The following is a 14,965-nucleotide window of genomic DNA, read 5'->3' on the forward strand; positions in this document are numbered from 1 at the left end:
AACAAGCACCACATGTACTCACCAGCAAATTGGTATTAACAGAGCAGCACCTAAATGGACATATAGGAATAACATTTATCGGGTGTTGGGCAGGTGGGAGGGGGGAGGAGGGGGTGGGTATATGCATACATAATGAGACATGCACCATCTGGGGGATGGTCATGCTTGAAGCTCTGACTTGGGGGAAAGGGAGCAAGAGCATTATATGTAACCTTAAAATTTGTACCCCCATTATATGCTGAAATAAAAAAGAAAGAAAAAATATTGCTTTGGCTATTCAGGCCCTTTTCTGGTTCCAAATGAAGCATAGAATTATTTTTTCTAGATCTGTGAAATATGATATTGGTATTTTGATGGAAATTGCTTTGAATCTTTAAATCACTTTGGGCAGTCTAGACATTTTTATGATGTTGATTTTATCAATCCATAAGCATATTTTTTTATTTGTGTCACTTCAATTTCTTTCATCAGTGTTTCATAGTTCCTCCTGTACAAAGCTTTCACCTCATTGGTTAAGTATATTCCTAAGTATTTTCTTGTAGCGATTGTGAATAGTATTGAGTCTTTGGTTTGACTCTCAGCTTGACCATTACTGGTATATAGAAATACTACTGACGTGCGTACATTGATTTTGTAACCTGAGACTTTGCTGACTTTATTAATTCCAGGAGTCTCTTGGTGGAGTCTATGGAGTTTATAAGATCAACGCCGGGCGCGGTGGCTCACGCCTGTAATCCTAGCTCTCTGGGAGGCCGAGGCGGGCGGATTGCTCAAGGTCAGGAGTTCAAAACCAGCCTGAGCAAGAGCGAGACCCTGTCTCTACTATAAATAGAAAGAAATTAATTGGCCAACTGATATGTATATAAAAAATTAGCTGGGCATGGTGGCGCATGCCTGTAGTCCCAGCTACTCGGGAGGCTGAGGCAGAAGGATCGCTCGAGCCCAGGAGTTTGAGGTTGCTGTGAGCTAGGCTGACGCCACGGCACTCACTCTAGCCTGGACAATAAAGTGAGACTCTGTCTCAAAAAAAAAAAAAAGAAAAAAAAGAAAAAAAAAAAAAAAAAAAGATCAGATCATCAGCAAAAAATGATAAGTTTGATCTCCTCTTTACTGATTTGGATATCCTTTATTTCTGTTTCTTGCGTGATTACTCTGGCTAGGCCTTCCAGCACTATGTTGAATATAAGTGGTGACAGTTGACATCCTTGTCTTGTTCCAGTTCTTGGGGAGAATGTTGGCAACTTTTCCCATTGAGCATGATGTTGGCTATGGCTTTGTCATATATGGCTTTTATAATTTTGAGATATGTTGCTTCTGTGCCTCGTTTATTAAGAGTTTTTATCATGATAGGGTGTTGGATTTTGTCAAATGCTTTTTATGTATTTATTGAGATGATCATATGGTCTTTGTTTTCACTTCCGTTTATGGCAAATCATTTTTAAAAATTATTTCAAAATATTACAGGGGTACAAATGTTTTTGGTTACATGGATCACTTTTGTTATGCTTGAGTCAGGGTAAGTGTGCCCATCACCCAGATAGTGTACATTGTAGGTAGAGTTAAGTAGAGTTTTGCTCGTTCCCTTCTTCCCCCTACTTGATTTCCACTGAGTTTTACTTCTGTCTGTGCACATGTCTGCTCATCAGTTAATTCCAATTTAATATTGAGTACATGTGGTGGTTGTCTTGCCATTCTTTAGGATATGGAAATCGCTTCCATAGGATAATGGTCTCCTGTTCCATCCAAATTGTTGCAAAACACCTTAATTTATCCTTCTTCGTGGCTGAGTAGTATTCCATAGTAAACATATGCCACATTTTGTTAATCCACTGATGAATTGATGGGCACTTGGATTGATTCCACATCTTTGCAATTGTGAATAGTGCTGCAATAAACATTCAAGTGTATGTTTTATAAAATGCCTTTTTTTCTTTTGGGTAAATACCCAGTAGTGGAATTTCTGGATCAAATGATATGTCTACTTTTAGTTCTTTCAGGAATCTCCATACTGTTTTCCATAGAGATTGTACTAATTTGCAGTCCCACCAACAGTGTAGAAGTGTTTCTTTTTCTCTCTATCCATGCCAGCACGTGTTTTGTTCTTTTCTCAATCTTGAATATAGTGCATATTACACAAAGTATACTCATTGTAGGTGTACAGTTTAATGAGTTTTAGTAATGTGTATAGTTGTACAATATCATGACAATCCAGTTTTTGACCATTTTTATCATCTCTAGGAAGTTTTCTTATGCCCCTCTACTGTAAATTTCTGCTCTCATCCAGTCTCAGACACCATTTATTTGGTTTCTGTTTCTGTAGACTTTACTTCTTTATAAGTTTCATATAAATAGGATTATATAAATAACATCTATTGTTTTGGGATATTTTAATAAAAGCTATTCTAACTGTGGTTAGCTGATAGCTCATTGTGGTTTTAATTTGCATTTCTTTGATGATTAATGATGTTGAGCATTTTCATATGTTTATTGGCCATTTGTCTATCTTTTGAAAAGCTTCTGTTCATGTGTTTTGCCCACTTTTTAATGTGTTTTTTTCCTTCTTCTTGCTGGTTTGCTTGAGTTCTTTGTAGATTCTGATTATTAGCTCTTTATCGGATATATAGTTTGTGAATATTTTCTCTCATTCTGTAGGTTGACTGTTTGGTCTGTTATTTTCTTAGCTGTTTAGAAGCTTTTTAATTTTTGCAAGTCCTATTTTTGTTGTTGCTGTGATTGCCATTGAGGTCTTCTTCATAAATTCTTTGCATAGGCCAATATCTAGAAGAGTTTTTCCAGCATTTTCTTCTAGAGTTCTTATGGTTTCATGCCTTACATTGAAGTCTTTTATCTATCTTGAATTAATTTTTGTAATTGGTGAGAGATGGATCTTGTTTCGTTCTTCTGCATGTGGCTATCCAATACTCCTAGCACCATTTATTGAATAGAGCTTCTTTTTCCCAGTATATGTTGTTGTCTGCTTTGTCAAAGGTCAGTTGGCCTTATGTGGATGGTTTTATATCTGAGTTCTCAATTCTGTTTCTTTGGTCTATGTCTCTATTTTTGTACCAATACCATGCTGTTTTGTTTACTATAGCCTTGTAGTATAATTTGAAGTCTGATAATGTGATGCCTCCAGATTTGTTCTTTTTGCTTAAGATTGCTTTGGTCATTCAGGCTCTTTTCTGGTTCCAAATGAAGCACAGAATTATTTTTTCTAGATCTGTGAAATATGATGTTGGTATTTTGATGGAGATTGCATGGAATCTGTAAATCCCTTTTAGTATGGACATTTAATGGTGTTGATTCTACCAATCCAAGAGCATGATGTGTTTTTCCATTTTTTGGTATCATCTGCAATTTCTTTTCTCAGTATTTTGTAGTTCTCTTTGTAGAGATCTTTCACCCCTTGACTAAGCATATTCTTAGGTATTTTATTTTCTTTATAGCTACTGTGAATGCTGCTGGGTCTTTTGACTCTTATTTGCTGTTGGTGTATAGGAATGCTTATTTGTTTATGTTGATTTTGTAACGTGAGAACTTTGCTGAATTTATTTATCAATTCCAGGAGTCTCTTGGTGGTGGAGTCTATGTGGTTTTCTAGATATAAGATCAGACCATCAACAAAAAACAGTAGTTTAACCTCCCCTTTCTTGATTTGGATATGCTTTCTTTTTTTCCCCTTGCCTGATTACTCTGGCTAGGACTTCCAGCACTATGTTGAATAGAAATGGTCATGGCCACCCTTTTCTTGTTCGTTATTAGAATGCTTTCAACATTTTCTCATTCAGCATGATGTTGGCTGTGCATTTGTCATATATGGCTTTTATAATTTTGAGATATGTTCCTTCTATGCCTGATCTGTTGAGGGTTTTTGTCATTAAAAGGTGCTGGATTTTGTTGAATGCTTTTTCTGCATCAATTGACTGGTTTTTTGCATCTATGAGGAATATTAGTCTGTCGTTTTTTTATTGTGTCCTTTTCTGGCTTTGAAATCAAGGTGATACTGGCTTTATAGAATGAGTTAGGAGGATTTCCTTATTCTCAGTGTTGTGGAATAATTTCTGCAATATGGATATCAGCTCTTCTTTGTAGATCTGGTAGAATTCGACTGTGAATCCATCTGGTATGGGTTTTTTTTTTTTTTTTGGTTGGAAGATTTTTATTACTGCTTTCAAGTTCTATTTCTTCCTGATTGATTCTGAGAGATTGTGTGTTTCCAGGAATTTGTCCATTTTCTCTGTTTTCTAGTTTATGTGCATAGAGATTTTCATATTATGGAAGGTGTTAGTTAAATAAGATCCCTCCTCCAGGTTAAACTGTGAGCTTCTTGAGGATGGGGGCTGTTTCTTAATCTACTTTAATTTTTCTGGCCCCTAGCATATTCCTAGAATACAGATTTTTTAGGAAACATTTGTGATACGTGAATGAAGACACCAAGAAAGGTGTGTTTGTAGGCAGATGAGTTCTATGCTCAAGAACATGGTTATGAATGCACCAGAAAATGACAATGTAGGTATATATTTTATAACATTTGGAAATAATCATATAACTAAGGGCATGTACATAGAGAAAACCCTTGGTTTTTGTAACTCAAATTACCTGTTACTCTACAGTGTTGAATATAATATCCTATTGATGTTTTCAGAATATTCAATGAAAAGTTTTTTTTCCTGAATACAGAATATGCTAGATATTGTTAGATGATTAGGATATATCAGTGAATAAAACAAAGGTCCTTGCCCTTGTGGAGCTTACATCATAGTAGAAGGAAAAAAAAATGATCTAGTATATGAAAAAGGTGAAAAATGCTATGGAAATAAGAAAAGGTAGATCAGGAGTAGTGGGGTTGAGGCAGTGTTCAATATCAAATAGGGTGTCAGGGAAGAGGCTCTGAGATTTGAGCAAAACTTGAAGGTAGGAAATTAAGCCAGGTGTTTATCTGGGGAAGCAGCTTGCAGGTAGAACAGCTAGTACAAGAGCCCTGAGGGAGTGACCTGGTCTGTTTGAGAATTGGAGGAACATCAGGGAGGCCTGGAACAGAGAGCAAAGGGAGAAGACAAGGAGATAAGGCAGAGAGATAATGGAATATATACATGAGGAGGTTGGGGGCTGAGGTGTCAGGTCATGGAGGGCCTTGTAGATCATTGTTAACTTTGGGTTCTATTCTGAGAGAAAAGGAAAGCCACTACCCAGTTTTGAGAGAGGAGTCATGTAACTCTGACAATTTTAAGTGGATCCTTCTGTGTTGAAAATAGACTGAATGTATGCCAAAGATGGGAGGCTCTAAGATCAATTCCATTTGTTTCTATATTGACAGGTTCCTTTGGTAGAAATGAAAGCTTATCGACAAATGGCTCTACTAAGTTCTGCTTTTGCATTTAGTTGGAGCAAGTGGAACCTACGATGTAATTCTACAAAAGTTATATTTAAGGTATAGTATGTAAAAATCCATAAAACTTTGTCCTCCAAAACAAAGTACTAGTTCTTAAAAAGGTACAACCCAAAACATTCAAAATGGAGTCTTAAAATTTCAAAATTTTTAAAAGTTTGTCAAAAATATAAATCCAAAGTATGTAAAGGTTATGCCTTTGTTGTTCATTATGGTATCAAATGCTCTTGACTTCAGGCCAGAATCCTCATCTCTTTATGTTGACTCAAGAACATATCTATGATTCACAAACTCTGTCTTGAGAGGATTAGGCTTCCAGCTTAACTTTCTGACACAGTTACTATTACCTGGTAGAGAAGGTATCAAATTCTAAAGGCTGACTGATAAATGTTTTAGCATAAACAAGCCACTGTATTTATTTTTCTTGTTTATTGTGTTTCCCTTACTTAAATGTAAGCTATTTGAGGGTAGGGTTTTGTTGTTGAAGGCAGTTAAGTTAGTTATTTCTGTGTTTTATTTCACTGTTATATTTCTAGCACCTAGAACATGATAGACATTCAATAAATATTTGTTGCATGAATTAATACATGTGGATAAGGTCAGTAATCACCAAGATATAAACAGTTTCATGGTTTAAAAAAATTCAATAAATGATACATTAAGAATATTAACTTTAGCAATTTGGGGGACTTAGTTGAGCCCTTCAAATAATATTCTACTACCAAAATACTTGATAAAAGAGGAACTTAACAGTTTTTTTTTTCTTTAGGTGAAGGAACACCTTACTAAAGAACGTACTGAGAATCCTAATTGGGCCCTTATCATGTTTAGTGGTGATAGAGCACAGGCACTTAAGATCAATGAAGAGAGTGAGACATTTTCTGAAGCACTTAAAGAAGAAACTGAGTTTCACTCTACTTTATATCACATGGTTAAGGATTTTGCTTCTGGAGAAGCAATGGAGAAAACCCGGAGTTCCAACTGTCAGTTTCTTGATGCCGTATGTCAAATGCTACTTTCTACCAGATTGCTCAGTTATTCTTAATCTCCACTTAGAAATTTTAATCAGTATGAAAAATCAAGCATGTTGAAAAAAAATCAGGTATTTCTTCAATTAAAGTATAAGGAGTGAATATATTTTAGATAGGCAATTAAAATTGTCTAATCAGCATTTTCTACTCAAATTTTCCTTTGAATACTTGGCCTATTGAGAATTTCAACTTTCACTGTATGAAGATTTGAATGATTCTTTATTTCAATAAACTTTAACAAAACAATATATTTCTTCCTCAAAAACTCATTAAAAGATCATAGGCAGGCTTCTTCCTCCTTGTATTTTAGTTGGGGAGATAATCAGGAAAAGAGGGAATGTAAAATATCTTACAGTCATTCTGAAAACCTCTGGTTTCATGCTATACTTTCCCAGCTAAGTTACTAATTTATAAAGTTCAGATACTGAAACTTCAAAAATCAAGATACATATATTAGCATGTGCTGCTGTCACATTGGTGGTGGCCCGTTGTGTTGGAGTCTGGTAAATGGCCACAAGATATGTTCTAAAGATATCCAGGTGTCCCCTTCCTGTATGGGAGCAGCATCCACGGACTTTTGGAAAAATTGGCCTGTGAGGAAGCTCATCAAAGCTGCAAACAGCACAATGAGTGCAAGAGAAAGCCAGAGTGCTTTATTAGCCTTTCTGATGGAAGTCTTGAGATTTGTTGCCCAGGAAGCTATTGTATCATAACTATAAGGAAAACACAAATATAGAATTTGGTAATCAATATAACTTGTTATTAGGAACACTCCTTTTGCTAACAATACCAATCCAGTCAATGATCTGCTCTACATACCGCCAATACTGCCTTATAATCTACATATTATGATTTATCATTTTGATTTTGGGCACAGTGTGCTCCCTCCTCGCCCCCCCTTACAATTATTAGAATTACAGCCTGAGCAACATAGGCCCTCTTCTCTACAAAAAATAAGATAATTAGCCAGAGGTGGTTACAGGCATAGGCCTGTAGTCCCAGCTACTTGGGAGGCTGAGGTGGCAAGATCTCCTGAGCCTAGGAGTTTGAGGCTGCAGTGAGTTATGATCCTGCCACTGCACTCCAGGCTGGGCAACAGAGCAAGACCCTATCTCAAAAGAAAAAAATAAATGCTATAATGAGAATCTGAAAATAATGTGGTTTACTCCTAACAAGTTCATACAAGTATTTATATCATTCTTTCAATGAGGTAAGGTAACTTATATTCCTAAAGTGGAAACAAAAATATTATTTACTGGGTAGAACAGGACATATATGTATGTACTAAAGCATATATATGTGTATTTTTCCTATCATACATTCCTATGATAAAATTTAATCTATAAATTAGGCACAGTAAGAGATTAACAATAGCTAGTAATAAATAGAACAATTGTAACAATACACCATAATAAAAGTTATGTGAATGTGGTCTCTCCCTCTCAAAATATCTTATTGTACCATTACTCACCTATTTTTGGATCATGAAAGTGAAACTATGGATAAGGGGGGGACTGCTATCTAGAAACATGGCACATTTCTCACCATACTCTATACTAAAATTTAAACAATTTCTTTTAGAAGTATCTGCCAAAAAATGTATTATGGCATTTAAGTTTTTGAAAATAGTTAACCCTGTGCTAGACACTGTATGAAGCATTTTACACATGCTAGTTCATTTAATCGTGACAACACCACAATGACATAGGTACTATTACCATCTTCATCTTACAGATGAAGGAAGTGTTACTCAAAAAATGAACGAACATGCCCAGGTCACGAAGCTAGGTAGAGAGCTGGAATTCAAACCTAGGCTGCCTGCTTCCGAGTCGAGTTCCTATAAACTCTCCTGCCTCCTTTGTTATTCATCTTAAGTATAACTAATGGACATGTCTTTTTTTTTTTGAGACAGAGTCTCGCTTTGTTGTCCAGGCTAGAGTGAGTGCCGTGGCGTCAGCCTAGCTCACAGCAACCTCAAACTCCTGGGCTCGAGTGATCCTTCTGCCTCAGCCTCCCGAGTAGCTGGGACTACAGGCATGCGCCACCATGCCCGGCTAATTTTTTTTTTATATATATATCAGTTGGCCAATTAATTTCTTTCTATTTATAGTAGAGACGGGGTCTCGCTCTTGCTCAGGCTGGTTTTGAACTCCTGACCTTGAGCAATCCGCCCGCCTCGGCCTCCCAAGAGCTAGGATTACAGGCGTGAGCCACAGCGCTCGGCCCTGGACATGTCTTTTAGTAAAGTAATTTGATTAATACTGCCTTACCCTTTCCCATTGTACTATAAAGGTGGCATTTAGCAAGTTAGACAACTTACACTGAAGAGACATCCCACTTTGATGGATTGTTTTTCTTTTCAGAAAGACTTGGCTTCCTTGTCCTTTCTACTATTTCTTCTCCAGGTGGTTCTGAGTCATCTTTAGTTCTGCGAATAAATATTGTTTTTCAATATTTGAAACTAAGGATAGTATGCCATAATTATTTATAAAATATTGCTAAAACTTTACAATATAACTTAAGAGGCTCACGAATATGTTTTGAGATGCTTTGATAAATATCTAACTCTAAAAGTCAAATCACAAATTTATAATTTAAACCTTTTATAGGAAATTAATTTTAGAAAATAACTTCTTCTATTTAGAAAAATGTTTGTATAGGATGTTGGGATATTAGCCAAAGATGCAAAAAGGGGAAATTTACAAAGAAAACATAAAAGTTAATCTCACCACTCATAATTAACCAATGTTATTACTATGATTTCTTTCTCTAAAATGTGTATAAATGCACTTAATCATACTTTAAAAAACAAATGTGGATACCATGTTTCTTACTCTTTGTATTTTTTTCACTCAACATAAACATTTTTCCTCATTATTCTTCTACCATATCTTTTTTTTTTTTTTTTTTGAGACAGAGTCTCACTTTGTTACCCAGGCTAGAGTGAGTGCCGTGGCATCAGCCTAGCTCACAGCAACCTCAAACTCCTGGGCTCAAGCGATTCTGCTGCCTCAGCCTCCCGAGTAGCTGGGACTACAGGCATGCACCACCATGCCCGGCTAATTTTTTCTATATATATTAGTTGGCCAATTAATTTCTTTCTGTTTATAGTAGAGACGGGGTCTCGCTCTTGCTCAGGCTGGTTTCGAACTCCTGACCTTGAGCAATCCACCCGCCTCGGCCTCCCAGAGAGCTGGGATTACAGGCGTGAGCCACCGCGCCCGGCCTACCATATCTTTTTAAATGTCCTGGATTAGCAGTTGATTTTACTCTTTTCTCTGATCAGTGCTAACTTGGAATAACATCAAAGTTCATTTCTTTCTTTAAAAATGTTAATAAATTTAGAAATGTTTATGAAAATATTTTTAATGTAAAGCTAGTTAAAATAAAAAGCTAAACTAGTACTCAACTGGAAAGAGCAATTAGATTGACTATTTTAAATTGAATCATATTAAAGAGAGGTTAAACAAAACACAATTGCTTCATTATCTTGTTTACTGATGAAGTTCCTAGTTGAACTTGAATTCCCAAGCTCATAATGGCCTCACAATTGCTAAGGGAAAATGTGTCTCAAAGTTTTTTTCAGTCAAACGTCTATAGGGAATTTATATTTAGTTTTTAGAGAAAACAAGGCCTAAAAAGCCAGAATAAGTTACATTCTTGTAAAATTCTCAAGATATCAGTATTTTTGTTTACAAAGACTTCTCAGTAGAAATCATACCATACTAACAAAAGGTAAAGAATAAATTATAGTCTTTTGAAGAAACCTGTTGAATTTTTTCTCTACACAGCTCAAAAAAGATCCATTATGTTAACCCTAAATCTGAAAAGAGTTTGCAACACATACAGTAGGCTCCCAGGACTTAAAAGAAAAACAAACAAAAAAGACCCTTTCAGGTTGGCACTCTGTCCTTGCTCATCTTTATATTCCTTAAGATTGAGCAGAGAGTCTATCACATGGTAGGCACTCAATGAAAATGTGTAAAACGAACATAAAATCATTTCATTAAGATCTCTCAATTCAACATATGAGAAAACTGAGACCATGTAAGGTTAAGCAATTTGTCCAACATCACACAAGGTCTTAGAGGTGACAGTACTTCTTGTCCCTCCTTGTCCTTTACTTTTCACTATAGAAGTATATGTTGTTTAATTTGCTAGATACAGACACAGTGATAGAGTTTTATGTTTCCCCTACTTTTGATTTACATATATGGAAGATAGATGTATATACATGTTACATATGTTGCCTATGTTATACAATACATATATGTCACATATATATTTCATGTTTTTTTAAAACCTAAGTCGATGACCATTTTACTTCTGTGGCTCTTTATTAACCTTTCCATCTGATGGCCAGACAGGAAAAAAATTATCTTTAAAAATTTGGCAAATTCCACAGTCTTTTCTAACTTAAGACCTCAAACCTTGCCATTTCGAGAGCTACAAGAGTGAATGTATTCACAAATAACATTTACATAGTGCTTTACAGTCTATAAAAGTCTTCTACAATGAATTATCTTTTTGATCATGCAGCATGACTTCATCTCCATGGAATAAAATGGTTCCCATTGTTTATGCCCCAGTTCATGTCAGGTTAATACACACACCAAGCTTCACCTACTTTAGTTCACATTTTTCTTCTTCAGCATCTGCCCAGGAATAGGTGCTAATAAATCGATGTAATGAGGGACGGTGTTCACTCTGCTTTGACCCCAAAATACGCCTAAATAAAGATGATTATAACCACTTGTCAAATCATATACGTCCTTAGCCATTATCAATTTATTTGCTACTGTTTAAATCAATATGAAAATTACATATGTTCTAATTAATTTTTTGGCATATTCAGACCTCCTACTTCATAATAAAAAATTCATGATCATATACCAATTCATATAATTATTCATTCTACTTATACTCTGTACAAATCAAATGTTACTATATTACTTATTTCAAATACTCATTTACTTTAGCCCAACTATAAAATAGTAAGGTTCCCAAAGAGCAGCCATAAAATTATACTTACCAACTGCTTGACCTCCTACTGAATTGTTCATTATTTTCCATCCCAGCCACCTTTAGAATTTCAGATGTTAAAGAAATGATAAAAAATGAATTTAGTGTAGTTTATATTTTTGCCATATGAAAATAAATTAAATTTACTTTTGACTAAGAAATCTCAGGAATTTTCTTACCATTCCTACATTTCCAATATTTCTGGGTAAAGAGGCAATGGTCACTCTTCGAAGAGAAGATGGCTACCAGAGGAGGAAAATGTACATTTAGAAAATTCGTAATATTTTATGGTTGCAAGCAACACTGATGAATATCCTTGTACATGCACATCCATGCATTTGACCACTGCTGAGTTTAACAACAGATATACTTTCAAGGATCTTGTTATGGTCAAACTGACTTCCAAAATATTTTACCAATTTATATCCTACCTTCTCTAACATTGGATTATTACTATACAATTTATGCCAAACAAAAATATAAGATTTCTTGAGTTTGCATATGACTTCTAATAACACTAAACATTGCATTTTTATGTTGAATAACCATGTATTATGCTCTGAAAACCACTTGTTTATAACCTTTGCCTATATTAATTTTGTTCATATTTCTGGCAGAAAGGTTTTCTTATTGTTGATCCAGGCAAATCTATTCTTGTCTTTCTCTCTTTTGCTACCATTGCTTTTATGCTTAGAAAGATTCTCCCAACTCATGAGGATACAGTTACCTACATTTATAGTTTTTTCCCATGGTTTCAGTTTTTGCATTTAACACATTAAAGATTTTCATGATATTTTAATGAATGGATATGTTTACATATCAGCCTTGCGATTTGCACAAGAAAGTGTTATATATATTATTATGTGATTCTTAAAGTTTATATAAGTGCAACTTTGGTATATAAAAATACTTTAGGCCGGGCGCGGTGGCTCACGCCTGTAATCCTAGCACTTTGGGAGGCCGAGGCGGGCGGATTGCTCAAGGTCAGGAGTTCGAAACCAGCCTGAGCGAGACCCCGTCTCTACCAAAAATAGAAATAAATTAATTGACCAACTAAAAATATATATACAAAAAATTAGCCGGGCATGGTGGCGCATGCCTGTAGTCCCAGCTACTCGGGAGGCTGAGGCAGTAGGATCGCTGAGCCCCGGAGATTGAGGTTGCTGTGAGCCAGGCTGACGCCACGGCACTCACTCTAGCCTGGGCAACAAAGTGAGACTCTGTCTCAAAAAAAAAAAAAAAAAAAAATACTTTAAATGTAGTAAATACACTAATTTAAATGGGTTCTATGTGAATCCTTTTTTTAACCATCATCCATAATTTAATTAGGTTAAATAGGTTAGTTGAGCATCAAGAATATCAAATTGCAGCCCAAGAAACCTGGTTTGCATCCTTGTAAAATTCCATGGTATTACCAGCACATGATCATCACTAATCACTTTTGTGCTTCTCTCTTTCCTCATCTGTGGGGGGGGGAGGACTTGTATGGAATGATTTTAAAGTCTGTTACTCAAAAAGTCTGTATATTTATGAAATCCTGATTTTCAAACTGTGGCAAAAACTAATGGTCGACCTTCAATATCCAAATTCTCCTCTTCATAGACTATTTAGTAACAAGCCCCCTGATTTTCAGCTAGCCATCCAGGCTCAAGAATAGAAATCATATTTTCCAGTCTCATTCGCAACCGAGAACAAAACGGGGAGTGTTATGTTGGATTTCTGGAAACAGTCTTTACAGGGAAAGGGAACACCTGAATCTGTTTCTTCCTTTTCCTTGACATAATGACAACATGGTGCCTGGATCCGAATAGCCATCCTAGACCAAGAGGTGGAAGGAAGCGAAGCAGCAGGAAGGGGACTATAGTTCCCAAGGGTTTTGTGAAGCTGCTCTGGCCACTATCAGACTGCCTGTTCCCAACTTTGGTTTTACATGACAGGAGAGAAACTATTGTCATATCGGCTTTCCCTGTGCTGCCAGGCAAACTTAACTGATATACAAATATAGCAGGAGGCATTAAAAGCACACTTCCATAAATACACATATACATACACCTATCTACATGAATTAAAATCACTGTTTTATGATTTACATTTAAAGCCGTGTAGCTTCAAATAATATTTTAAAACCATCTTACTTACAAGCATTTCATAGACATTTGTTAAGTGAATGAGTAGATACCTTAGAGTTTATAGAACCTGAACGTTTTTTAATTTGGCAGTCATCTGAAAGGAAAAACACATTTGTATATATTAGATATTACACATGCAATTTATGTTAAAGCTGTGTCTTAATTGTTTACAAAGTAAAGCAAAGGTCAGAAAAGATTTCCTTAAGACTCTAGAGACTACTGAGCGATATAAATATCTGTTTACCATTTATTTTGTGTTTCATAACAATTGCCATCTTAACCAGTGAAATACAGAGACCTTGGTCTGTGTCACTGAGGATGTCTGCAATACCTACCCAGCACAGGGTGGGCACTAAAGGAATGTCTACTGGAGAGAGGAATCCAAAAGTACAGTTCAGAAGAGTATCAAATACGGTTACTTTTTCCAGGAGAGGCAACAGATCGTTAAAATAAGAATTCTGAGCCAGGGTGGTGGTCCGTGCCTGTAATCCCTGTACTTTGGGAGGCTGAAGCAAGACGATAGCTTGAGCCCAGGAATCCGAGACCAGCCTGAGCAACATAGCAAGACCCCCATCTCTATAAAAAAAAATGTTTTAATTAGTTGGGCATGGTGGTGCACACCTGTAGCCCTATCTACTCAGGAGGCTGAGGCAGGAGGATCACTTGAGCCCAGCCTGGACAACATAGTAAGACCCCATCTTAAAAAATGAAAAAAAAATAAAATAAAACTATTGTACAATTTATAGAAACCATATGTGAAAATATTTTTCACAGCCTCATGTGTCTGTCTTTCAGTCCTTTAGTCAACTTAATGGGACAGGGTCTTCCCTTCTTTGAGGAATCAAAATCATTGTTGTAGAGAATGGCTCATTTAAGTTATTGATCCTTACTTTATATACGGAGAAAAAGCCAATCCTAACATATCCTAAATAGGAGAATACTAGGGTCAACTTACTGAGTTGAATTAAATATATTCTCTCATTACAGCTATCTAAATTGAATTTAGGAATTTTTGGTCTCATTACCAAAGAATTCTTCATGTCTCCCAACCTGTTTTCTGACATCTTACTTTTGGCTATATAAATAACAGCAATGAATTATTTATTCTAATATAACCTTTACCTAAGGGTTTTATACTAAAGGTATAGTAAGATTTAGCATAAAAGAGGAGAATGTAAGAAAAACATAATAGTATTATCTTCAACTTTTATTACCTTCATCTTCAAGAGGATTGAAAGACCTTTCATTCTGCAAAAGAACTTGTTTCAGTTCTTCTAATTCAGCATGCTCTTTGGCATACATTCTCTTCAAGTTTTCTACATGCTGAATCATCACTTCAACTGCTTTACTAACCCGGCTTTCCTAGTAAGAAAAAAAAAAAGCAAATTTACACT

The 14,965-nt window shown here is 35.7% G+C and overlaps 2 protein-coding genes across 9 annotated transcripts in view; one reads left to right on the top strand and one right to left on the bottom strand.

Moving 5' to 3' along the window:
• Nucleotides 1-6,434, top strand: part of DNAI7 (dynein axonemal intermediate chain 7) — a 58,249-nt gene extending 51,815 nt beyond the window's left edge. For all 5 annotated transcript variants that reach the window (XM_076007567.1, XM_076007562.1, XM_076007566.1 and 2 more), the window contains 2 exons: nt 5,318-5,431; nt 6,159-6,434. In XM_076007567.1, coding sequence (XP_075863682.1) covers nt 5,318-5,431; nt 6,159-6,434 — 390 coding nt within the window. The remainder of the gene's footprint in view (nt 1-5,317; nt 5,432-6,158) is intronic.
• A 176-nt stretch (nt 6,435-6,610) lies between these two features.
• IRAG2 (inositol 1,4,5-triphosphate receptor associated 2) overlaps nt 6,611-14,965 on the bottom strand; it is a 97,694-nt gene continuing 89,339 nt past the window's right edge. For all 4 annotated transcript variants that reach the window (XM_076007558.1, XM_076007559.1, XM_076007561.1 and 1 more), the window contains 7 exons: nt 14,786-14,933; nt 13,622-13,665; nt 11,622-11,684; nt 11,453-11,502; nt 11,048-11,149; nt 8,741-8,848; nt 6,611-7,133 (listed from right to left, as the gene is read on the bottom strand). In XM_076007558.1, coding sequence (XP_075863673.1) covers nt 6,890-7,133; nt 8,741-8,848; nt 11,048-11,149; nt 11,453-11,502; nt 11,622-11,684; nt 13,622-13,665; nt 14,786-14,933 — 759 coding nt within the window. In that variant the 3' untranslated portion in view covers nt 6,611-6,889. The remainder of the gene's footprint in view (nt 7,134-8,740; nt 8,849-11,047; nt 11,150-11,452; nt 11,503-11,621; nt 11,685-13,621; nt 13,666-14,785; nt 14,934-14,965) is intronic.

The sequence above is a fragment of the Microcebus murinus genome, chromosome 10, assembly GCF_040939455.1.
Source record: "Microcebus murinus isolate Inina chromosome 10, M.murinus_Inina_mat1.0, whole genome shotgun sequence".
Lineage (NCBI taxonomy): Eukaryota > Metazoa > Chordata > Mammalia > Primates > Cheirogaleidae > Microcebus > Microcebus murinus.